This window comes from Rhea pennata, chromosome 5 (assembly GCF_028389875.1).
Source record: "Rhea pennata isolate bPtePen1 chromosome 5, bPtePen1.pri, whole genome shotgun sequence".
Classification (NCBI taxonomy): Eukaryota; Metazoa; Chordata; class Aves; order Rheiformes; family Rheidae; genus Rhea; species Rhea pennata.
In genome coordinates this window covers 3,698,439-3,724,774 of record NC_084667.1, presented here as the reverse complement: position 1 = coordinate 3,724,774, position 26,336 = coordinate 3,698,439, and the positions used below count along the sequence as shown (strand labels likewise).

Genomic DNA, 26,336 nt, shown 5'->3' with positions numbered 1-26,336 from the left:
ATTAATATTGAAAGAGAAGCAAATTCCACAGCAAAAGCTGCTTGTGCTTTTCCCTCCAAACCTACTCACCTAAGAAGCAAAAACACTTCAGAGCTGCCATCAAATAGCTACTTTTTTTTTTTTTTTTTTTTTTTTTTTTTGGTAATACTAAAGTACTGTCCTTTTTTTATTTTTTTTTTAATGTGTTTCAATTCAGATTTTTTCCAGGAAAATACAAATATTCCATATAAGCTGTACCCTCAAGTTTTGGTTCTTCCACAATGGCACTTTGGGCTGGGCTGAAGGAAGAAAAAACAGATTTCACAGCTAATACGTAGTGAAAGGATTTCTAATACATAATTCATAATTAAGAAATGCATACAATTCAAATCATGTGCCGTTAAATCTGTATCACCGAACAACGTAAGATTAGCAGCCACCGAACAATTCTGCAAGGCGGACAGAGCTGTCCCGAGGTCTCTAGATCTCCTTCTGCATTACAATCTACTCTATTAGTCTTTTCTTGCTCTTCTTATGTGTATTTTTTTTTTTTATGTGCCTCGACTTTAAACTTATCAGAATCACTAGCCAGGCTCTGGACAGCCTGATAGAGCCTTTGAGGCAGAAAAGAGCAGAGAGAAGCAGCTGGTCTTTTTATTACTGTGCTGGGTCCCTTTGTCTGCTCTGCACCCTGGAGGCCACTGGGGTAAACTCGCCAGTGTCTGCACCGAACGTCACTGTGCCATCTTTAATACTTGAAGCTGTATATAGAGTGAACACTGCAAATTGTTTCAAGAGTGGCTCCATTCTATAATGGGCATATAGTGAAAGCAGAAAAAGGAAAAAAAAAAGTGAAAAAACCTATAGTGAAGGCAATGACAGAAATAAAAAAATAATAATAAAAAAAACAACACACATTTAGTTTGGTTTAAAGCAAAAATACAGGGAACTAATCTTACCAAAAATACTGTCCTGTACTACAGCCACAGCAGAACTCAATGCACTTTTTTGACAGTCAGTGTTTTTACTTCAGTGGTAATTAAATCAACTTAAGTGGGGTTTGGCAGTCTTAATTAGTATTATAGACAGACAGGCATTTTGTCTAGGGGAAAACTCTCCTAAACAGCTGGAGACAGATTAAAAAAAGTGTGTAACAGATTTTTCTTTATAATATATAAAAACAGGTAAAGAAAAATCCCACAAAGCATGGGGGTTACATATTGCATACTAAAAGCCAATTTCTATTCTAACAGCACTCTTGGTCAATTCCTAGATACATCAAGAAAAGAAGGCATCTCTGAACAAGTAGTCCCCCAGTAAGACGTGATGTCCACTTTTTAAAAGATGTTTAGTAATAGTATTAACACCTCCCTTTTAAGCTAAGCAGAGAACTTTGCAGATTTCACACATGCAAGTTGCAAACTTAGTAACAGAATTTGCTTTAGTCACATGAAAAGACATTTTTTCCAGCAGGGAGCTTATGTTGGAGATCAGAATTTGCAAATTCTGTACTCTTGCTTTCTGAAACATGTTTGAAACATGATTTTTGAAGAAAAAAATCAATATGTGTGTATTTTAGGCCTTCTTTCATAAACAACCATTCAAAACTTTTCCTCCTCAAAGAGTACTCTAACCACAAAACTAAAACCTTGCCTCCATTCAGGCTCTTCTCATCTCTTGTTAAAAGTAGGCCACTATGCAACCAAAAATGTGAGACACTTGGCAGCAAAGACGAAACAAGGAGGAGGGAACCTGACACTGTAGCTTAATGGTTAGGGCAGTCAGCCAGAACAGTGGAGATACAGGATTTCTCCTCCTCCCTGAACTAGGTATACTATTCTATACATTACAGTACTCTTAAGGCAGTATCGTTCTTCAAAGCAGAAGAAATGGTCCAAGCCATATGGTAAATGTAAACAAACCCATGAGTTTTAAGTGTAGACTGTGCAGGACTTTCTTTATAGTCAGGAAAAAAGCATCATCATCAAAAGGTCAGAAAAAAAATATACACAAGCCATCATTAGATTAGGACAGCATTTGGATCAGTGGAGGGAAAAAAAAAAAAAAAAAGGGGGGGAAAAAAGATGTACTAGGATTACCGAAAGCTTCTTCCAATATTTCAAGGACACTTTTTGCTTTTAGCACTTTTGCATCTAACTCAGAAGCACCAATCTACAGCCTACAGTCTACTCCTAGCCAGTGTTTTTTTTGTTCCCCCCCCCCCTCCCTTAAGGGCAGACTGTGGTAGACTGGTGACTGCCAGCAAGATGCTGTTGCCAAAATACCTTTCTCAGGGACAGTTTGGAAATGGAGGCATACGTGCAGAATGCATTGACAGACAGGCAGAGTAAATAAGAGAAACACTAGATGTACTGTCAATTAACTGTACTATGTACACGCTGCAAATCCAGTCACACGGCAGGAAAGCAGGCTACCAAAATAAGCTGTAACATGCCTGGCTTGGAAAGGGAGGACACTCTTGAGCTGACCTAACACTTAACCAAGTAAGGCACTCAAACAGCTGCCGTTTAAGCTAGTACTTTGCTCTCGCCTCCCATCTCAATCATTTGCTACTTATTCCTCTGCTGGACGTAATCGCACTGATGAAAGAAGCTCGTGGAAGGGAAGCCAGGCCTGTGTGCGTCAGATTTTCCAGTATAAATATATCTGAAACTCACCTTCAGTGACAACTGACGTTAAGACACCAGACTGCACACAGGAGATGCAGAAACTGTCCTGTGCCAGCTGTGCCACAGGGCAGTAATCTCTTGTGAAAATGTACAGTTGTGTGGTATCTTAAAGTGCTGCAAAAAAATCTGTCAGAGCCTAAGGATTTTGTATGCAGCCCCTACCCTAGGAGAAGGTCAGAATACGTAACCGTTCACGCTCTGGAGGATCCCTGGTACGTGCTGCATTGCTAACCTGCTACCTTCTGAAGAATGAGAATTGAGGCAATCCTGTTGAGGCACAAGGCACAGCTCTTCCAAGCATCACACCAGAAATGGAAAACCTAGCCGAGACAGCTGCCTTCAGAAGGATCAATCACCTATGCACATAACTCCAAGATGAAATACAAAGTTTTGAATCCCAAAATGATGCAGGTAAGGAATCCAGACCTGAGGGATCACTTGAAAACCATGTGGTTTTATGAACTTCAGAGTCTGGCTCTCCCTGCCAGAACATGTCAGAGGAATTCCAGGAATTAACACTTGCTAGAGTCAAACTATAATTGTACTTTGTTTTAGGAATATTTCTTCATGACTTATGGCTTTGTAATCTGACAACATCGTGACATTTTTTAATTTTCACAATTTATATAGGAATAGGTTATTTTCCCCTAATGCAATGCTCTAAAATATCCAGTCTTTATGAAAGAAGCAAAAAAAAAAAAAAAAAAAAAAAAAAAAAAAGAAGAAAATATTCTTGTTAGAAATCTTAAACAAAAATAGAGACATACAGTTTTAATCCTGGAAGCTTACCAAGAGGTGCTTTGAGAAACCTGCGCTCAATTCCTTGTTCTATCTGAAGCAGTGCAGATGCCAAATAGTGGACCACGTTATTAACTGGTTGAGGAGTACTTGTACTTGTTGATGCAGCACTTGGTGCTTCAGTTTTTAACCCAACAAGTCTAAAATAAAAACGTAGTAAATAGAATTTTTGATATTTTGAATTCAACACCAAGATGCTTATATAGATCTGTATCCACATGTGTATCCAGGAAATTTATACTTTCCACTTTATTTACATGCATGGAATAGGGACATAAAAAGGTACTGTTCAAGTGAAACTATCTAGTGAACTAGAGAATTGGCATAACTAATCTAGTTAATCTAAATAAACTCTGTTACCTAAGGATGATTTAAGAGATTAAGAAATGTAGATGATAAAGCTCACTATAAACATTAAGATTTCCAGAACATTTGACATGATATCCATCACTACTTCATGAGAAGCTTCAAAGCAAAGAATACCTCTGTCTACAGAAGTTCAACTACATATATTGTTACAACTAACAAGATTCAGAAATCATGATACATTGGTACATGGTACAATGGTATATTGAAAAGCATTAAGTTATACATTGTTCTCCCTGAGAGTTTCTCTAAAATACTAAGTGGTTCATGTAAGAAATAAAAAAAGATTCCATAGCAACAGAAAAGAGACTTCAAAGGTTTAACATCTGAAATAGTTTTAAAAGGCTGTTGCTGTAGATCTTTTAATTACACAAAATCTCCATTTAAAACTCTAGGATGAATAAATGAGCAAACTACATAACTTCAGACAATACAGATGAAAACAGGAAGTAAATCAGGATTTCATTTCAGGTACACAGCTTCTCCTAAGGATTAAACGTAAGATACTCAGCCTCAGAATGTACATTACTGAAGATCCTGCTTCAACAACGGAATACAGCAAAACACACTGCCCTGAAATGGATGTGCTGCGGGATACTTACTTTAAGTTTTGAACGAAGAATAAAAGTAGTTTTCCAATAAAACAGCCACCTTTGACCACGGACTAAGCACTTACTTCAAACTGTAGTTAATCTTCCTTAACCACAAACATAAGTAGAATGTAGGAGAGAAACTCACATTAATGGGGGGGGAAATCAATTTCATCAATTTCTGCTTAGGGTTTATCAGAAACACAACTAACTAAGATTGTCTGGATTCTGCTTTATTCTGGTGAACGAGCAGTACTTTTGGCTGTCCCTGTTCTTTTTTCACACTTAAAAGCTGTTCATTATATTTTGCAGTCACACACATTTAGAAAGCCTGAAAGCAAACAGAAGAAAGCTGCATACTTTATTTACATTTCACTAGTCAAACTCTAAGGTCTTAATGAGATGTCACTTGCTCTGAGGTGGATAAAAAGGCTAGCATCAAAAGGAATCTGTCATACGACTCCAGAATCCCATAGTCTCTATTTTAATATGCAAGACTTTACATTAGAGTAGCAACAATTCAGAAACTTTGATGGAAAGAGTCAGTATCATGGGGGAAAAAACTGCTTCTGCAGTAGAACCGAGTGTCAGCAATGGAAGCCTGAGGTAACTGGAGATAGACAAATTTTATCTTCGTAATACATTAAAACAGCGAAACCTTTCTGTATTGGGGCCTTCAGGACACAAATCTCCATAAATACTGTCACTGATATCAAAGAGATGAACCTATCCATTTTACACAGTTGAATTCAAATCTGAAAGGGAGTCCTACGTGAAAACACTAATTCAGCAAACTGACATGGAAAGGGAAGGAAAAAAAAAAAAAACAAAAAAAACTTAAATTCCCCACAAAATACAGGATTCAAGAGTCTGTCAGAAAAGGGCCCTTACTTTCGTAAGATAAAAAACTTACTCGCTTATTCACAAGATAAAGATATTACTGGCAGGAAACCTCACAGAACACATAAGCAAACACAATACATTAGAGTGATTCTTTTTAATGGATCTTTTTCTTCCTCTGCAACATTTCATCATTTACATCACTTCAAGACATAAAATTATTTAAAAGTATACTGTACCTTTTTATTTATGAAAAGTATGTAACTACTAGAAAAATTTCTAAACACTTCAATCTCAAAAAATCCCTAACATCTGTACTTCGAACAAATACAGATCTAGTGGAAGCCCTGGACCTCTCTCAAAAGTTAGGTTACAAGAAAAAAAAAAAAAAAAAAAAAAAAAAAGAAAAAAAAACATACACACACAGAGGAAGGAAATCCCAATTTTATAACTAAAAAAAATATACTGTTTGAGGTCCTCTCTCCCCCTCTGGATTGCAGTTTGCTTTACAAAAGGATCTGCGTTACTTAAGTTTGAAGATTATATCACCACCTTGCTGTAGTGCTAAAGGCTCCAATCCAGACCGCTCTCTTGTACTGATGGTTCTACGGTACACTGTGCAGTTCAGCGGATAATTAAATATTATTACCAGTTTTCATTTTGACAGTTCTACTCTAAGAAGTGTTTGTTCCAGAAAGCAGAACACAATTGCCAGAATAATTTTTCTCTGCATTTTAAATGATTTTAAAGTGAATTCGTATATTTCTTATTTAATAAAGAATGTTCATTTTGAGCAGTGTAATATCTGAATGGTAGAAGTTGAAAAAATTTTGTGCAAGTGTCCTTGGGCATTTTGTTTGGTAACAGAACAGTGTTATTTACAAAATATAAAACAAAAAATTTCACATTTTACAAATTAAAGCTTAAAACTTACTTGTTCATAAATATTGACACAGAACTTGAGTGTGAAAATAAGAGTACTGTTATAAAACTAACAAAGACCCATTAAATCACAGTTCTTACCTGTCTTTCACAATAAACTTATCTTGATCATCAGTTTCCATTTCATCAGATTCTTCATTCACAGTTTTAATTATACCATTCTCTTTGTTTTCATCATTTAGAAACTCGTATCGCCCATGTTCTAAGGCTGCTCTCCAAGACTGCCTGTCTGTAACCTGAAGCAAACATAGAAATTGCAAGTTTATAAAGAATGAAAGACCACAAACTTTTTTAGTGCCAATTACCATACACACTTAATTAAAATACATTTTCAGTAAAACTCATAGCAGACAAAAGGTACAGACTTGGTGGCACTGCTGTGTTCCCAGGTACTCTACATATTCACAGATACCTTAATAGCTCCCAATGTTCCTTGGTAGATCCTGTCTTCAATGTCCAAAAGGAAGTCTCTAAGTCTCAATTCAAGCTGCTTTTCTGCAGATATCTGAGATGGATCATGGGCATTCTGTAGTCTTCCCCGTCCTGAAGGGGGTCTAATGTCATTTTGAGGTTTGTCTGCAACAATTTCAAATACCTTTGTTAGTGGATTTTGCTCCTTAAAGTAGCTGGTGTGGAGGGAGGAAAACCGTTACAGGGCAGAACAAATCAAACAGTTTCAACACGTGGAACTCTCTTCCAACAACAAGAGCAGTCAATACCAACATCTCCATGTCAACTAAGGTACCTGATCCAAACAAAAAATATATACTTTTAGGGGAAGACCCATAGATTAGCATTTGCATCTCCCAAAATACAGGATGAGAAATTCTTGCCAATGTAAAAATCACTGTCTCTTAATAGTTTCTAAAGTAGTAGGTAAGAAATAACCACACTCTGCTGTAAATACGAGGGGGGGGGAGGGGGAGGGAATAAAGTCATATTTCCAGTATGTTTGCATATTTGATAGCACTACTCTTACTTTATTTAAGAAGTCGAACTCATTTTTCCCTTTTACATGGATCTTTATCATGGCAACATTTAAAACAAGCATGTGCAAATGTAAACTCACAAAAAACTAACTGAATAACTTAAGGAGAGATACAATCCCTTTAAAATACCTAACTTGAAAAACTAAATGGACAAGATGGCACAGGTATGGAGTAGACTGACTGTACCCTCTAATTTAAAAACAAAACCAAAATTTAAAAACAAACAAAAAAAAACCACAAGACAATTTATGAAAAGGAAGAGGAAAGGAACAGTTGATAATGGGGTATCACACCCCATCATCCATCAACTGCTCTTCATAAAACACTGAAAATACATGCAAAAGCTCAGAAGCCACAGGGAAGTTGAAAGCATGCACAGACACTAAATTAAACTTTGTAAAACCCACACATGTCTTTGTTCAGAGGATTAAGGTAATGGCATAGAGCAGTATGCAAGAACTTGGAGATCTCTAATCAAAAAATATCTTAAAGCTGCTGTCAAGGAAGTACAGAGTGAATTTCTATCACATTCTTAACTGCAGAAACAATTCCCTGTGACTGACAGCAATTATGTAAATATTCTCAAAATCAGTATTAGCATGCAGTGATGTCTGGGGAGGGGAAATGCCCTTTCTGGTTTAAAAGCAGCAGCAGAAAAAAAATGCTTTTTCTTGAGCACAAATAAAATGGCAGCAATTGGCTTGCAAATAAGTGATAATGAAAAGAGTAAAATATATATATATATATATATATATATACACACACACACACACACACACACTAGAGTATAATTATTTAAAATTACATAACAGTGCGTTTTTGTTTTATTTCTATTTTCTTGTGAGTATGAAGAGGAATAAGATTGGTAGTCTGCAGCACAAGAAAAAAAAATAATAAAAAAAACCCTACAGATTAGTTTTCAGCTGTCCTGCCTGTCATCTGAATATAAGGAAATACAGCAGCTCAATTCTGCTGCAGTAAAGCTCCCTCCGAAGCAGAGTTATATCATACACGGCCACTTTTCATTACCGATCAGCAGGGGAGGCACTGGTATTGAGCTGCTGCCTTTTGATTTTCTTGCTACTAAAGTGAAAAAAGTATAAGTCCAAAGATGACATTTTATCAACATTATTCTGTAATTATACCATAGAAATAGAAGAAAAACATACATGGGAACATGATTGCTTCAGGGAATAAAGTCACACACAAAGTACAGATAAAGCAGCAGCAACTAGGAAAACAAGGAACAACCCTACTCTGACCATAAGGTATAGAGCAGAAAAGGATACAGATTTTCTCACCAAAAGACAAGAACATAACCCTAAGACCCCAAATAAAACTTAACCACTTGGCAGAAGCCCTGTGCTCTGCCAGTCTCCACCAAGAGCCGTGGGAGACGCGCAATGGATTCAGCAGACCATGAAGTTTGAGAGGCACGTCCTGGCATACTATGCTGCAGCAAAACAGAGTTCAACTCCGCTGGAGAAACTTCTTGCATGCCCCAAGACAGGTAACTTGAAAAAAGCTCACAGAAACTTTCTCTGAATTAAAACAAAATGTAATTCCTTAAACTCTACCCTATTATGGTTCATTCTGGTAACATCCCCTCTCCGACACGCCACGAACAAGGCAGCTGCAAGTTTGTGTAGGCAGAATTGGAGTTAACGCCTTGCTGATAATTTGAAAAACACTTGCTCAAGAGAAAAGGGAAAAAACCCTAAAAATCTAAACCTAGGATGGTTTTAAGTATATTTTATATTCTGAATCCATGAAAACATTCTGCAGATTCTTCCTCCTCCTGTAATGAAGATCTGCCAAAGAAAAGTCACAGAATCCACTGCACTGATACTATAACACGAAGCAACCAATGCAACTACACAGTATCTTTTATTCTCTCAAAAGGTTTTTCTATAAACTTGCAACATGTCATCTTCCCCTCGTTCACAATATGCAGGCCTGTAAAGGCTTTTGAATAACTTTATGTATTATAATGTTATGAAAGGACATGTCTCTCCTACCGAAAAAAAGTCAACATAATTAGTAATTGACTCTCTTCATGATGTTTGTGTCTCCAAAGGCATAATACTTTCTCCTCATTTTCAGTATGGTGAAAGAAACAACATGGCAAATGATCAGTAATTTACCTTTAGCATGAATTAATCCTTATTCCCAAATTATATTATTAATCTTTGGCCAAAGCTCAAATTATTTCCTATGGAAGTTTTTAAAAAAGCAAATCTGATTTTACTAAGTAGTGAGGAAACACAGTAACTATTGCTTTTTTTAATAGCATAAAACATTGTAAAATTTAATATCCGTCTGCAAAACAAATACCCCCAAACCCCTCAAACTACGTTTATCTATGATCAAGAATAATTCTTATTTCTTAATAACTGCAATTAAATGAGAACTATAGGTTACTAGAGCCCTATATTAATATTACAACTGTGGAAGCAAACAGATCAGGAATTTTTACCTGGAATATGGAATTTTTCCACAGAAAAACAGTTTAGTTGTTCATATATTCTACTTTTCTCTTGTAAAAGAGTTTCTTTTAAGGCACTCTCCCTATGTCCTCGGGAATTGAGAGCCTCTAGGAGTTGGTCCAGTTGTTCCCGAGAACTGTAAAAGCACCAACGGTTTGGTTTATATACTGGCCTTGGCACCTCTACAACAACACTGGTGTGTGAATCTTGGTCAATATCGGAGGTAGATTCAGAGGATTTCAAAGACTCTCCAGTTTTACTGAATACCTGAGGTTCATTTGTGCAAGACTGTACACTATTCTGAAAGGAAGAGGTTCGAGGCAACAACATGTCTTCTGTGAGACCAGAATAGTCCTCTTCTATAAACAATCCAGGAACAGAGGGGAAAATCCAGTAGCGTCGGTACATACGGTCACGACCTAAGGGGGTGATATTTGTGCAGGCTGTTGCGTTCTGAATCTTTTCTAGTAGTTCCTTCTCTTTCTTTTGTTGCTCCTGTTTTAAAGCTTCTTCTTCTTCAGCAGTAAGAGGTTCACTCTTTTCAGAAATGGGCTCCTCTTGCCTTGCAAATTCCTTATATCCATTTTGCCCTCGCCTTCCTAAAAGTTAAGAAGCAACAGGCTTGTAAATTTCTTTTTCTTTTTTTTTTTTTTTTTCTTTTTAAATCAAGTAAAGGGTATTTTTTGCTTCTATCTCTTTTCGATTATCTAAACTTATAATGTTCAGGGACCATCAGCCCATTCAAGAAACAATACCAGTTTACTAGAGAAAAATCCAAAGGGATTAATCCTCCTTCCCTTCCTAAAAAGGAAGCCATCTTTAGTGTACTAGACCAAGTCTCATTTACTGAAGTTGCCATTTTTAATACCAGAAAAAGAACAACATTTTAAGTAGTATGTTATAAAATTATCTTCGACCATGATAGTAAAATTCTAACAATTTCATTATTAAATATAAACTACCTTTTCAGCTTAGTTTACCATACTCAAAATGTTCAACTTAAACCTCTCAAGACCTCAAGCAAAACCAGAAGCCATATCATCCATATATAAAGCCTGCATTGCAAACTTGGTTACATTACATTATCCAAAATTTTTTTCATATACTATTATTCCCCTTCCATCTGGCTGAAGACATTACAGTTTACATTTTAGTCTGCCAGAGGCTGGCTCCAATAGTTACATAGAAAAAGGAAATCTTCTAATTGAAACACAGGACTGAAAAAAATGCTGCCAGAATTCACAGCTTTCAGCTTTCCAGTGTGACTATCAGTTTCTCTGTAGCCAAGAGCAAAGAACACTTGTCTACCCTAGAAGCATAGTGTTTCAGACTTTTTCTTTTAAGAATTTGAGAAACTTTCAATTATTTTAAAGACCTCAATGTTTAGCATTCTTCATCATAAAGCTGTAACAAACATCCAAACTGTATTACTGAAAGACTCAGAATTTCTATTCCAGGTATTGTTACGAACTGTACAATTTTGCAACAGAAAAGTCCAAAATCATCCAAGGGTTTTCACTTGGCATAGACACTACCACAAAGCCTTTAAGAGAGAAGGAAACAGGTTAGTTAGCAGTACAAGTCATCAACAGTTCATCCCTCTTCAGTGATTTTTGTATCTAGTTACAGACAGCAGGTTGTGCCACTCACTGCACTGCAGCTTCTCTAGCATACTCCGGAGGAAGTCAAATCCAGGGATAAGTCTGGTTTAATGCTTGCTCAGGAGGTATGCTGCTCTGTTAACAAAGCCAAACCTAAACCCAACTACTCAGAATGACATTTTCTTTTAAAACACCTGTTGCTTTTGCAAACTTCTAATAAAAAGAATCAAAATCACACCACAGGCTACTAGATGAGACTCCTACAAGGTCAGCAAGATACACTGTTCAGAACTGTAACAGTTCGTCAGGCCTGTTTTATAGACAGAATAAGAATTCAAACACAGTAAGTATGGAAAACAATCAGAACAAAAGTGTGAAAGCATGTAGAGCTCACAGCCAGAACTAGATCAGGCCAGCTGAATGCCTTTAATAGCTCATAATGATTATGGTCCTTTCTTTGTAAATTTACAAGATTGGTATTTTATCTAAGTTTACTAAAAAACACAGCAGCTTCCCATGTGTATATGTACGTTCATACAAATAAGCACATTACAGCATTACATTAAAGGATTACCTCTTCTCCCTTTTTTGTTTGGTCCTGACTCCTCTTCATCCTCTGTCACTGTGTCCATGTCTTGCTCTTTACGTTCAACTTCTTTGCTCTCTGTGCTAGTATCAAGGTCTTCCCGTTCCTCCTCCCTGATACGATAAAACAAAGATGACTCACTGACTAGTCATATTTTAAAAATTGAATGTAATGAAAAAAAAATACAATATGGGATCTTTAATTCAAACAGTATTTTTCTTTCCAAAAGTTAAACATCTGTAATGCTACATAGCTTTTTTTTTCTTAAATTAACTTCAAATAATAGAAAATATTTTGTAAGAAACAAGGCAAAAGTACTGAACTCTAACGGAAAAGTTCCATACTAAATGCTAAACCCAGAACTTTGATTTTTGCTACACCATTCACACATTTAAAGAATATTCTTATAATCAGACTCCTTTAGGAGATATTTTAGTGTTGTTCTACTAAGCTGAATTATTCTTCATTACTTAAAAATTATTTTTAAAAGTTTCCTTATCAAAGCACACTATTTTACAAAACAATTATTATACATTTATCCATGCAGTAAATTTAATTAACAGCCTTAAGAACTAGAAGCATCCATTACAGGAAAACATTTCATTTATTATTTTTTCTCAATTATAATTTCAGAAACATAGCATAAATCTGTCTTTGGCCCATGCTCACCTCTTGCAAGCAGATTTATTTAACTAACTCCCTTCCTCAAGCGGGTAAAGATATAGTGTTGTATATACACTTTGTTTTTTTTCTGGAATCATGTACAGCTGCATGTGCATGAATCTTACCACCTGAAACCATACAGTTTTATTAATAGAACAAAAAATCTTGGGTTTATGGAAATCACCTGGGACAGCGCAGCATTTTTTAAAAAAATGCTATTAATTTGATTCATAAACTGTTATGTGTGATCAGTATTATCTAACTCAGATTAGATCAGTTTTCCAAATTAGAAAATCTAGAATGGACTATTATGAAGATAGATAAGATATCAATACAAACAAAATGTAATACGAAAAAAAACAAAATAAATTTTGAAAGTTTCTCTAGTCACTAAATAAAGCTATCATGCTTGTATTAGCATTAGGAATACAATAAAAATGATTTAAAAAATAAAATTATTTTCATAAAACAATATATAAACAAGAAGAAACAAACAAAAAAACAACATTAAGGGCTATATACTTCACCATCTAACAAGGTATACTTTCATTTAAGTTAATGAAACTAAATAGGTAAGCTCTGGCCAAGTACACAGAAAGTGCTATTTAAAAAGTAGGCCCATAATCATATGTATTGCAGTAATACAATTCATCATACCCAACAGATACAACAGGATTTCTTTGCTCCTCTTCCTTCAGCTTTTCTTGTTTCTCTTTCATTTTTAGTTCTTGTTCTTTTAACCTTTCTTCTTTCCTCTTACGTATCCTAACAGCAAGGAGAAAACAGAAGATCTGTTGCAATTAATCTAGTAGCTACTCTAGCTGCATCTTTTTTCCTTCACACTCTACAGCATCATCTAAAAATAACAGCAATTTGGGAAAGTGTAACATTTAGCACAATGTTTTCCTCCTCCTTCCTCAAGAAGCCAACATAGAATGTAAATGCCTTTTGTAATCAAGGAATTAGTCCAATTTTGTTTCAAAAAAAAATTTAGCTTCCCATATTCTAGTTTTACCTTGCTGCCGCTGCTTCTCGTTCTTTGCGATGCTGTTCTGCCTTTAATTCTCTGAACTCCTGTTTTGCCTGTCGTAATACATCAACGGAGTCCTCAATGAAATCTCGAGTGGAAACAAGAGTCAGGAGTTTCCCACAGAGGGCATGAAGAATCTTCATCTTTTCTCCTAATAAAATTCACACCAATGTTTACATTCCATTATGCAATTGATAAATAATCCTTACTGTTACACATTCCAGACTGAAGAGAGCTTCTCAGTAAAGGAAAAAAGTGAACAGTGAGAAGTCAAATACAGTGAGAAGTACAGTATCAGCTTGCACTTGCAAAGAGGCATTTCTTGAAACAGCTGAAACACCTGCTTTGCTCAGAGATATGAGCCTTTACATCTATTTCTTAACTCTTAGCACTCTGGGAAGAATTTGGTCAATGCAGTCAACAAGTATGTAAGAACTGAAAGGCAACACTGCCTCCAAATCTGGGATACAAGAACAGTAGACATCCATCTTTCCATTTTCAAATAACTTAAGCAAACCAAAACATAGAAAGAGAACAAAAAGCATGGACTGAGGCAAACATTCAAGATGCTGCTCTCACAGAGAATCATTCTGCAAGTAAAATTAACACTTTTACCTTGATTTTAAAAAGCTACCCAGAGGTAACGAGACTCACTCTCTCTGCAGTCTCTGATCTGGTTAGACCTGCAGGGGGAGGACTGGACTGCCAGACCTTCAAGGTCCCTTCCAACCTAAATTATTCTATGATATAGTAACTTCTGATCACTATTGATCCGAAACAGTTACAAAACTGATCACTTGAAGAACAGTCTAATCATCTCTAACAATTGTTTTATTACCTGGCAACAAATCATACACTGAGGTACTTGAAAGTTTCTTCAAGAGACCAGGATTACTTAATCTCAGCTCCATGCAAGCATCATCAGTAGCATCAAACCCGCCTCGTTTCTGGTAACGGTATTTTGCATTGGCTGATGTTACATCAGCACCTGATGCTAGAATGTGAAGTCTGAGAATCTCAGAAAGAGTGCAGCTATCAAGATCCAAGTTTTTCAAATTGCAGCCTACAGTTAAGAAGAATGAATAGTTATTTTACATAAACATCAAAAAAATATTTTATATAAATGTGCTTTAAAACACAGAGCAAAATAAGAACAGTAACAAAACAAGAAGTGAAACCCACACATACCCTGATGTAACTGGGGCCATGCAGCTGCCAAAGTTGCAACTGCAGACAGTGCAGATTTTGTGGGGTCTGCATCTTCATCCAAAGCCTCTGTTAAATCTTTAAGGAAATAAACACTTTATTCTAGTGCAAGTTAAAACTTGTACTGTGGAAGGCAGGAAAGCAAGCTGTTTTTTTTTTTTATATATATATATAAATTGCAGAGAAAGCGAAAAAGGGCTCAATATTCACAAAAGCATCAATGTATTCAAAACTCAATTCAACACCCAAATTAAAGTTTACACATCTTTAAATCCAACTAAATACCCAACTAAAAACTAAGGACATGCAACACATGCTACTAGCTCTTCTCCCTACATATAATCTGCTAAAGCGGCCGACAACACACAAAACATGCACAAAGGCAACATAAAAGACAGTGGAAACAGATCAGGAAATGCTTGAAAGCAAAAATAAATAAAAATGCAAGAAAACCTGTACTTTGTTATTTCCTACTACCATTCTGTTTTTAGGAAAGACTACTCAAACTAATCATACCCTTTGACACCAGTTATCATCACTCACTATGTATTCTTACCATCTAACTTGGATGTAAACTTACTGGTTCTGCACACACATGATTAGTAAGTCATTAAAAAGAAACAAAATTTCAACAAAAGCAGCATCTGCACTCAGTAAGAAGCATCACATTTTAGCAGACTGACCAGTGAAGCAGTGGGAGTGAAAGGGAGAAATAGAAGAACTCCTGTTTCTTGGATAAAAGGTTTCCTTAGCACTTGGCAGGTATTTCTCCAGAGGGTTGGCAGAATTTTGTCAGCCTTGCATACTGTTTAAACAGTTTTACTTTACTCCGATTCAAATCATAAAGCAGTCACAAAGTCACCAAGTAAAGAGAGAGGCACAAATCCAAACCAAGACTAAATAAAAGCAAAATTCACAATAGATTCTTGCATCATGTTTGATGTCATTCAAAAATTTTTATTCAGACATTGAAAAATTAACTCCTGCACTTTCCTTCCTCTCACCATATCTATATAATACACTATGAGAAAGTACTATAGACCGAAGCCCTACATAAACGATATTTTCTGCCCGAGAAAAATTGCCTGCACAGAATTTAAGTGAGCAAGCATTCACACTGACTACTATTTTGGTTAGGTAGAATTACAAAGCCAAAAATATCCAACTCTTTAAATAGTAAATAAATTGTCTGAACAAGAGCAAAAAAATGGTAATTCAAAGGCTCTAAATGAAAGTAGAGGACAACAGACAAACTGCCTTATCCGCAACTCCGCAAAAGTGAAATAGCATATTCTTGCACTTCTCCACCACATAAAGTCAAACTAAAATATGAAAGTTGTATTGCATTTTTTCTGGTCAACCCTATGAAAAATAATAAAAAAAAAATAGTTAGCTGTTCTACAATAACTAAAAAATCAGCAATAACTAAAACATTAGATTTGGTATTATTCTATCCAGCTGTAACGCTATTCACTTACCACAAGCAGCATCTATTGCTGAAGACAGTGCAATGTTTTATATGCAGACATTTTACAGATTGGATGCAAGTCTTAGGAACAAGAGCAGCACATAGGGTTCAAGGGAGAAATTAAAGGAATCTTTCTGCATCTCATTCAACTGCCTTACAGGGAACCACAGGGTTCACCTGAGCTCTCAAACAGAAAGTGCTCTTATATTCTGATCTACCTCTGATGAAGCAAAACTAGCAGGAAAGGTGGGTCAAAGCTCCTCCTTTAACTAGTCAGCAAATTTGGCAGTCCACAAACAGAGGACACACTAGACAACAGCAGTGTGGCAACAGCTGGCTTCCCTTTCCACCAAGCGTTGCACTAGGCAAGAGAACTGCAGAACTCTTAGGCCACAGATTCAAAACACAGAAGCTTCATGCAACAGTAACATCTTAAAGTGTTTTCAAGGCTCCCTGTCTGATGGAAGCCTTGGGAGCCAGGGAGCTCCCCTGTCCTTCTTCCTGCCTGGTAAGTTCCATGAATACAGTGTTTGAAGGACCATCTCCACATACAGGATGAACAAAACAAAGAAGCCAAATCAGTTCCCTTAAGCACAGCATGGTTTCATAAACAGCTGAGCTGATCTCAAGTAAGAGAGCAGCAGCTTGTGAGGGCACGAATACCCAGAAGCATGCAAAAGAAGATAGAGGGTATTTTGAGCTGGCATAATTGGCAAACGCTTTGCATCCTGAAACCATTGCCTCAGTCAAAAAAAAGTAACTAAAATAAAAAAAATAAAAAAAATCTAAAGCATTCCCTGTAGCATCAGTAAGATCTCATAGGTACAATACTACAGAGAGAGGCATAAAGCATTCACAGACTAAAAACTGAATCATTAAGCTAGTTCAACACAAAACAGAAACAGTTTTGAACAGTACTGAAGATGAAGACACATAATGTTGCTGACCATATAGATTTGGAACAAAGTGTAAGCTTCCTTCTGATCAGTTGTTAGTGTATACTGAATGTCTCTGAAAACACGGGCAGCTTCAGCCTTAGAGTGGACCCAAAGGCACAGTGACTGCAAGATGCTTTACTGAGAAAGCACAGCAACACAGTAGCATTTGGGAGGGTACGTACATACTTTTATATTTTGAAGGACAATGAATGTTGAATTTTCCATTACAGCTGTACTCAAGAGTTTTTAACTGACGTCAGGTTTAGGCCCTGAAGTTTTTTGTTTTTTTTTCTATAGTTATAGATAAAAATCTTGAAGATGATTTAGGAAAATGCCTCTTTTCTCGACCCTCAGGAGAAACATCTAACAATGCTGAAGGAGAAAGAAGGTGAAGACAGGTTTCCTGAACATCCAGAACATAAGCAGTGCTGTTAAATGCTTATTATGCTTTGCTGGATACAACCACAGTAGCAACGAGCTTGCTTTTTCTGTTCCCTCCCCTGCCCTTCACACCCAGTTTAGAACTTTTATTCTGGATAAAACAGAAAAAACAAGTCCATTTATATGCATTATCCATGCATAAAAAGATAAGGTTAAACAAAGAAATGCCATAACGCATGCACTTTAAAGTTAATTCCAGTGGAATTTCAGTTTAAGTAGTAAAATTAAGATCTGACCTTTGGTCTCTGCATCAGCTATTTGATCTTTGGCCACCTCTTCTTCCTCTTCGGCCATTGCCTGAAAGATGGCAGTCAGGAAGAAAAACAGCAATTCACATAGTGGGCCTTCAGTGTCATTTCCTACAAGAGCTTCCTCTAAAACTTCTGTGAATAAAGTTTAAGAAGCGTCACTTTCACTGCAAAGCAATTATGTACTGAAGAACGCAAACATTTCTTTTTCCTTCAGGTATGATAATCAAGTTACTTCTCCGCAATTTACTGCAAATATTCCTAAAGTGATGCTGTCAGAAAGAAAATATTGACAAAACTACCTCCTTTGCTTAACATATAACTGCAAGAGAAAGACAGAAGTAGACTTTAAATTAATAGTTTCTACATTGAAATTAGCCTTAATTTTACTGATATGGCAGAAGTTGACCATGAAGAGAAAACTTGATTGGTATTCGTATGTAAGCATTTCCACCCTATAACTGCCCAGAAAACTCTGATGCACTGGTAAATGCATACACTTAAGATGCTTGGGAGAAGGGACACTACAAAACTGAGGCATCTTTCCAGGTAAATGACAACTTACCTAAAGTTACTCCTTCAGGAAATTCATCTTGAAGATCAAAGAGTTCCCCAAAAGCATATAAAAACTCCAAAACCATCAGAGCATCACCAAAAATCTCAGGAGGAAGTCTAGTCTTCACTGGCATTGGCACAGGAAGTTCCTGCAATTCAAATGGAACAACTTAGTATTGTATTTGGTTTCAGCAAAGTACACTGGTGACTAAAAACACAAATAGTTTATCATTCTAAGGAATATATTCATTGGGCTTCATTATATTTTACTGTAAATATTTCTGTAAGGCATACAATCAATTAGTATGGTAATATCTGTGGCAGTATTAAAACACTGAACAGCATACAACTCAGATGTAAACCTTCTGAGATAAGGAAGTATTCAACTTCATAAACATGAATAAGCTTCCACCTTTGCCTTATGGGAACTCAAATCTGCTACCAGTTTAACAACAGAGGTTGTCAATTTTTTTTCTTTTAAATCTGTATTAATCCGATTAGAAGTTCTTGAATTGGCTGGAACTGTCCAGACAAGCAAAAAAATACCCATATTCTTTAGAAGGTTATGCAGCACTGCTGGCAAAAAACAAACAAAAAACCCAACACACACACAAAAAACACATACTTAAAATATTAGGTTATGCAAGGTCATGTCTGATGAATATGTAGTTGTCTGGCACTTGTGTTTTTGCATTGGGAAGGTAGTTATGACAGCTGAATTAGTTAATCAAGAATTCACAGATAACAATATCGGACACAGATTGTTTTCCAAATTAATATCTTCATGAAAAGTCTTCAAGATTTGTCTTCACCTAATGTTTCTGAATAGACAGGTCAAACTATCTCCTGTCAGAAAAGGACAGCTCCTTTCGCAAAGAATGTTGTTTATAAACATGAATGAGAAGACTGATCAAAACTTTCCTTTCAGAAAAAATACAGTTAAGATATTTCATATATTTCCTGAGGTTTTTTTTTTGAGCAATTACAGTCTACAGATAGATCTTTCTTCTTCCCTCTTCACCTGTATCACCAGTCATCTTTATTCATATGAGTGTCAATTTTCACTGTAGTAATGTTATTTTCCACACCTCCCCTTGTCTTTTCCATTCAGAATGCAGCAGCATTACTTCTCTCATTTTGACAATCTATTCCCTTTCTTCAGTTTCTTCTCCTTTTCTATACACAACTAGAAGTTTTTACCCTTACTGTCAAGGGTTTGCTAACAACTCAGTTAACACACTCTTAAATTTGTTTGCCTTCCTGCTTCTGTCAAGTTTCCCTGCATCTCTCAAACCTCTATCTATATATTTGACTATTTCTCATTCTTTTGCCATTTGCTGCCAAAATTAATCATAACAAAGTGCATGCAAGTGAAACTAATCACGGTTTACACTAGACACACTTATGTGAAATGACACTACGTTCTTGTTTAGAACGTGAAGTGCTCGAGAGGTACAGTCTTGTTACTTTCTACAGGTTTCCAAGATCATCCAGAAAGAGAATCATTCAGCAAGGATATCGCTGGAGTTTAAATCAAAGGAGTACCACAGAGAATAAAAACACTCATCTCCTTTCTACCTTTTACATCCAAGAATTACTTACTTCATTACTCTAATCTTCTAAGTCAGTCAGGTTAACTCTAGATAAAAATCACACTGTGTATCTCACTGAAAAGTCAGGCATATTCAGTACGCTCTGCTCAGCAAGTTCAACAATTTGGGAGTGGGGGAGGGAAAAGACTGTTCCATCTCAAGACTGAGAAAACAGTCAAGATTTTTTTGTAGGGTGAAAATGCAGATGCTGTCCATCCTATTAGCATCATCACTGAGATTACTCTGCACAATATTACATGACTGCTGCTGACACACAGTCATTCAGAGTAAATCTAGATCTGCCTTTGCAGGAAGTGAACTTCCTTGAGGACCTTGTAAAAGTGCAAGTCAAGCCTGCACTATTCCAAATGTATACGCAGTCATACCTTAAGATCATCACACTCCATATCTTCTCTAGGTTTACTCCACTGTTTTAGGTATTCCACATATTTTCTTTTTTCCTCTCGTAGCTTCTCTCTTTCCTGGAGGAGGCAGAGGGGGGGGGGGGGGGGGGAGTCAGAACTAAGATATGATCAATTCTTCCTATTACAATTTCTAGAACCATGCCACATCTACCACTTCATATTATACCTAAGTAACAAGAAGATACTTAGCAATTCTCATCCATAAATATATATATATATATATATATATATATATAAAATACAAATATATATATGTATTTTTTAAAAAAATGCAAGTCTTACAAACTTGGAAACAGTTAATGAAAAATAACTTAGGGCAGATAGCAACTAAGAAACAAATAAGCTACAAAGGCATTACGATATTCCCATATGAAGCACATACTACAAATGAATTACTTTTTCTTTTTCTATTTTGAGTCTCTCTTTCTCTTCTTTCTTCTTCATTCTTTCTTCTTCCACAATCTTTTTTAATTCTTCTCTCTTTTTTTCCTTATCTTCTTTCTCCTTTTTCTTGGCTTCTATAGCATTTGCCTTCTCCCGTTTTAATTTAGCTTTTTCAAAAGCTATACAGAAATATAAAAGAGAAACAACTTAGACTTGTTTGTAAAATGTTAATTTTATGTAAACATGCTAAATAGGAGACCAATCGCTTTATAACTACCATATGAATAAGATATTGTTATGAAGGCTGACTTGTTCCTATGCCAACCAGAAATTCAGTTCCGTTCTACCTAATAATCACTTGAAAGTTCTTCCGACAATCAGAATTTTAGTGCTGAACACATTATATGTGGTATACAAGGTTGTCATCACTGTAATAAAGTCAAGTATTTCTGTTTTATGAGTACACAGAAGTAAGTTCTTGTTTTTTATAGCTTGCTATCTAAAAAAGTTAAAGATGACAATCAATACCAACCATGTACATGTTGGTATTTTTTATATAAGTCAGCAATGTATTCAGTAACAACTGCTTAATAAAAGCATGTCACAATTAGCAGTGTCGTATAACCATGAAAAATTTATGTTAATAAAAACCTTTAATAAGTGATTTTCTAAAGTTATTACTATTGAATTACTGAAAATATGTACTTCAATGGTTTTGCTTCCTTTACACAATTTAATTTGTGCTTTAATTAGTAATAGTGTTATTGCCTGAGGAGATCCAGATTTCTTCGCAGAAAGCTCCCCCCACACACAGGGTAACAAACAAATGGGGGTCAGTGGACTTACCATTTGAATTAAATAAAGAAGGGTAAAAATCACAAGTGAAGTTTAAGAGGGGAAAAAAAAAAGAGTGAAGAAAAATCCTTAATTCTAACAGAAAACAGATCACACTGGGAAAAAAAAAAGAAAAAAGATTGTATTTTATCACTCAAGTTTCCCTACAAAATTCTGAAAATGGCCAAGACAGTTTCTACAGCTAGGTAGTAGACACATCACCAATGGTTCTCACATAGAGAACAAAAGCAGTGAAGCTGATCCCACACAATCTTCTGAGAAAGTTGATTTTCCAATGTACTTTGTGTATTTTGCTGCCATTACACATCATTAGTACAGTATTATGGCAGCTCTTTTGAAGACACTTTATGAAAGTAATCATCATTTCAATTAAGTATTATTTACAGGTAAAAATGTTTAGTTTCATATCCAATTACATTCCTAGAGTTTTAAGTTTATTTTATGGACGGGATCATACTCAGTTTCAGTATATGAAAAGATGCTGTTCTTAAAAAAGGCAGTAGCTCAGTTCAGAGTTCAGGAGCCAACACAGAGCCAAAAATGAACACAGAGTAAGTGCAACAACACAGCTTTTTTTTTTTTTTTTATTATTATTATTTCATGCATTCATCATTATTTTGCATCTCTCATTCTCCCATCAAGAAACAAAAAGCTATTACCAAGTCTGAATGTTAACATGCTGTAGCAGTTTTCTAGTCAACTGGCAGAAAATCTAAAGAATACATTTAGATCTCCATATAACGCAACCTATTGCACGACTGACTTTGCAGGACTGACTGCTCTTTCATTGTTTGAAATCAGATGTCTTAAGGGCACTTCATTATCGGGTGCAACAGGATAATATTAAGATAAAATTAGGCCAAAATATGTCTTAACTAAACTCATAAAAGCTGCAGATAGTACAATACAAGAAAGGAAGTAGCTTTGATACTGTTGCACTATTACCTTATTCTGTTCTATCATTTCCAGAGCATAAGAAATAGATGCTATCTGTGCAAAGAAGTTCAGTGGAGCTAGTTATACTCTAATGTCCCTATCTCCCCTGAGGATAAGATCCTGAGCAGCTGCAGACAACTTAAGTTAGTCCTGCTTAATGAACGAGGTTGGAATAAATAAGCCCCAGAGGTCCCTCACATCCTAAAACAACCTATGATCATGCGATAATGGAAATAAAAAGTAGAAACTGAAAGTTCACCAAATTATTTTTACAGATTTAAGCAACAATGTTCTTCCTCAGGAAAGGCTTTCAACTAAGAAAAGCATCTCCTTGTCTGAGGAAGAAGTTTCACTGCTTTGTCTTCACAAGAAGAAACACCAGTTTACTTCATTAAATCCATATAGAAGGTATGCGAGTCCTCTTATCTCACTTAAAACCAAGTTTAAATAGACCATAAATTGACTAATGCTAAGCCAAAATAATTCAGTTTGAAATAAAAACCTCCAAAGTGACTTGCACACTTTTACCTATAAAAATATGTAAACGTACTTGAAGTAATCTTGCAAAACACGTAGACATACCTTAAGAGTCTACGCAAATACATCTTCAGAATGACTCAAGTGTTCAGCATAAGATTTTCTTAAGGATTATTATAGGTTTCAAAAGCATTGCAGTTCTCTTTAATTTTAAGGTAGTGTTTCTATTTATAGTTTTTCCTCATACCATAGACTGATTTCTGCATTAGAAGTCCATGGAATACAGTTAGCTAGTAAAAATTATACATGACCTCAGAATCCAAACTTCTCCAAAAATTGTTTTGCTCATTTATCTGAGGTGGAGACCAACATAGCTTTGACTGCAAGTCTCATATGTTTCCACAGGACAGTGGAGGTCAGGAAACAACAGTTCTAACCACTGACAGGAGCACTTCGCAATAGTGCTGTGGCAGTGCACTCATTACATTTTTCCCTTTGAAAGGCATGACCCCAAAATATTCTAATTATGGTCAGCTCTCAAACCTGCAGAAACTGGTTCTGCCAGTCATAGGACTAAACCTCAACTTACCCATGGCCTGCATTTCTTCTTTTTGTCTCTGAAATCTTGTCTTTTCTTTTGTTCCTTTACTTCTGCTTCCCTGGATGTTTTGTTTAGCAGTAGGCATGTCCTCCTGATAGGGAGTTTGGTGGGTGGGGTGGGGGGAGTGGAGAGAAAGAGCACAGTATCTACAGTGAGATGACCTGCAACAGATATTCCCCATTTTTCAACAGTTCTCTAAAACAAGAATAAAGAGAAGCTAAAACCATTTCTCACAAACATACTAACTACTCAAAGATTCTGTCTAATACTGGAAAAGAAATATTTTCTTACAGCTGTCTTTGTGAATAAGGACATTTAGAGGATTAAGCAGTTCCAAAAAAAGGCAAATAACTTAACTGTATCTGAATGCATGAAATAAAGTTTTTTAGATTATTAACCATCGTGCAAGAGACAAGTACTATAAACACCTTCACAACACACTGGAAAGCTAATTTCTTGGTGGGATCATAGAAATAAGATAGATAAAAATAAGAAGATAAATACCAAGTTTGAACTCTTTTGCCCCTTAAAGATAAACCATGCTATTTTAATAGCAACTAGGTAGTATTTCCCAATTCACATTCAGGGCGGGGGGGGGCAGGGAAGTACACTGCATTCCAACTCTTCTGAAAGTTCACAGAGAAGATGGAAGAACTCAAGACTACACTATGTCTTCATCAGAAATAAAAACTTTCTTTATTACTTACCTGACCAATGGACACCCTCTTTGGAGGTCTCCCTCGCCGTCTGCTTGCAGGACTGAAGATAAATGTGGGTGGGTCATCAGGAAAGAAGTAGGAGAAATTTTGTTCTGCTAGATTGTATTTTGCAATTGATGTTGCCTTAAGAAGGATGAAAACAGATATTTATTGTGAAATTCTTATTTCTTCATAGATACCGACTTCATAATGAACCGAGAACTCAGAGAGACAATACAAGTTATTAAATTCAAAATTGGTTAGCTGAGAAAAAAAGAAAAGATTCTGAAATGGTACAAATGTACAGTCAATCCAGCAAAAGGATATATGTAAGCAGTACATGTTTGAGAAAAGTATTTGGCCTCATTTGGTAAAACTGTGTTTATTTAGATACCTTTTAGCAAACACAGCTGGACACAGACTTTCCAACAAGTACTGGAATGTGCCAGGGATGACTTTTGACAAAGAAAGCAGGAAAAGCAATTTACTGAAGCAGCTCATAATTCTCTATCATTTAAACAGTTTTGGAGGAGGGGAAAACTTTTTTTCTTCTTCCGAGTTGTCAAAGCTTCAGGTTAGCTTTCCTCAAACCATGGCTTTGGGAAGCCTGCTCTTGTCAATTAATACTGATGATGATACAAAGAGACACGCCAGTGAGGATATGCCTAGGAAATTGCTGAAATGCGAGGCAATCAGCAATGGAACAAACAGATGCTCAAAAAACCCTCAAACAGAGTATGACAAATGCAAATATATATAGAATATCACAATTTTCGTCAGGCAGCAAAAAGTGACAAAAATTGACAGTTCACTAGATCCAGCATACTATGTCCCACTTCTCTGCATCAAGGAAAACATCCTCTCTTAAGTAGTTCAAGCAAGGGACAGTCTAAACATGCCCTCCAACTCCCTCTCAACTTTGTCTTCTTCTATTTTTCCATTTCTCTAAAAGAGACAGACTCTAATGTTAGAAATTCATTTAAAAAGTTTGTTGCCTTTATTATTTTCCACAAATTTCAGCAGCAAGATTCTCACTGATGCTCTCATCTCTTTGCACTTTCCTGCACAAAATGAAGTTACACAGGAGTACAAGGAAGATTCCTCGTAATGCACATGCAAAATGCAGAATGTAGTAAATATACTACTTCTTAAAATCAAGAATATAAGAAGGATTTCAGGGTCAAGGCTGCAACACGCAGTAGAGAGACTGCAGGACCTCCTGTGGCATAGGCAGCATGGCGGGGCAACAGTTTTTTACTTTGGAAATGTGAGGAGAGCTGCTCCATTCCTTGAACAGTACAAGGAAACAGAAGTCATCAGAGCTGCCCTATGCAGGCTAGGCTGTGAACTCTAGTCTGAGCTTTGTACAAAGTACTGCAATATATCTTACATAAGAGTACAAAAATATTCATCTTAGTAATTTCAATATCTGAGGCCGCACCCAAAGTTCACTCGAGGTACCTGGGCTCCTCTGTCTCACTGAATTTAGATCTACAATAAGGTACTTTTTCCAGTTAAAAGTGTTACAACAGAATAATATTAACTTACTATACCGATGCTGAAACAATTGATTTTAATGTAACCTAGAAATACTAGCTGCAGACTTCAGAGAATGAAATCAGCTCATGTATTAAACTACTTAAAAAAATAGATTATGCTTTAATAAATATTTTTTGTAGATGAAGGCCCTCAATTTTCATTTTGGGGACGTTTCTTAACCAGTAGCTAAGGGGAGACTTGGAGATTTAAATTCTCCTTGAATTCTAGAGTGCAGAAAAAGCACCATCTTATTTAAAAAACAAGAGAAAACAAAAAGCTGTTTTCAGAGAAAAAATTGCAATATTCATCGCTATCTTGGAAAGGTCAAATACTAATTCCTATATAACACTAATAGAAAGTTAAGAATGTTGTACTTCAGAAAGCTATTTTGAGTAACTAGTTGAAAAGTACAG

At 36.0% G+C, this 26,336-nt stretch overlaps 1 protein-coding gene across 4 annotated transcripts in view; it reads right to left on the bottom strand.

Moving 5' to 3' along the window:
- The window catches only part of BAZ1A (bromodomain adjacent to zinc finger domain 1A), a 64,767-nt gene that overhangs the window by 10,890 nt on the left and 27,541 nt on the right, over positions 1 to 26,336 (bottom strand). For 2 of the 4 annotated variants that reach the window (XM_062576015.1, XM_062576016.1), the window contains exons 7-21: positions 24,394 to 24,528; positions 23,675 to 23,777; positions 20,830 to 20,996; positions 20,395 to 20,490; positions 18,427 to 18,565; positions 17,850 to 17,996; positions 14,749 to 14,844; positions 14,399 to 14,623; positions 13,546 to 13,711; positions 13,188 to 13,295; positions 11,856 to 11,980; positions 9,671 to 10,279; positions 6,618 to 6,781; positions 6,287 to 6,441; positions 3,459 to 3,607 (exon numbers count right to left, since the gene is read on the bottom strand). In XM_062576015.1, the coding sequence (XP_062431999.1) occupies positions 3,459 to 3,607; positions 6,287 to 6,441; positions 6,618 to 6,781; positions 9,671 to 10,279; positions 11,856 to 11,980; positions 13,188 to 13,295; positions 13,546 to 13,711; positions 14,399 to 14,623; positions 14,749 to 14,844; positions 17,850 to 17,996; positions 18,427 to 18,565; positions 20,395 to 20,490; positions 20,830 to 20,996; positions 23,675 to 23,777; positions 24,394 to 24,528 (2,584 nt within the window). The remainder of the gene's footprint in view (positions 1 to 3,458; positions 3,608 to 6,286; positions 6,442 to 6,617; positions 6,782 to 9,670; positions 10,280 to 11,855; positions 11,981 to 13,187; positions 13,296 to 13,545; positions 13,712 to 14,398; positions 14,624 to 14,748; positions 14,845 to 17,849; positions 17,997 to 18,426; positions 18,566 to 20,394; positions 20,491 to 20,829; positions 20,997 to 23,674; positions 23,778 to 24,393; positions 24,529 to 26,336) is intronic. The other 2 variants (XM_062576018.1, XM_062576017.1) reach the window with 2 other exon arrangements.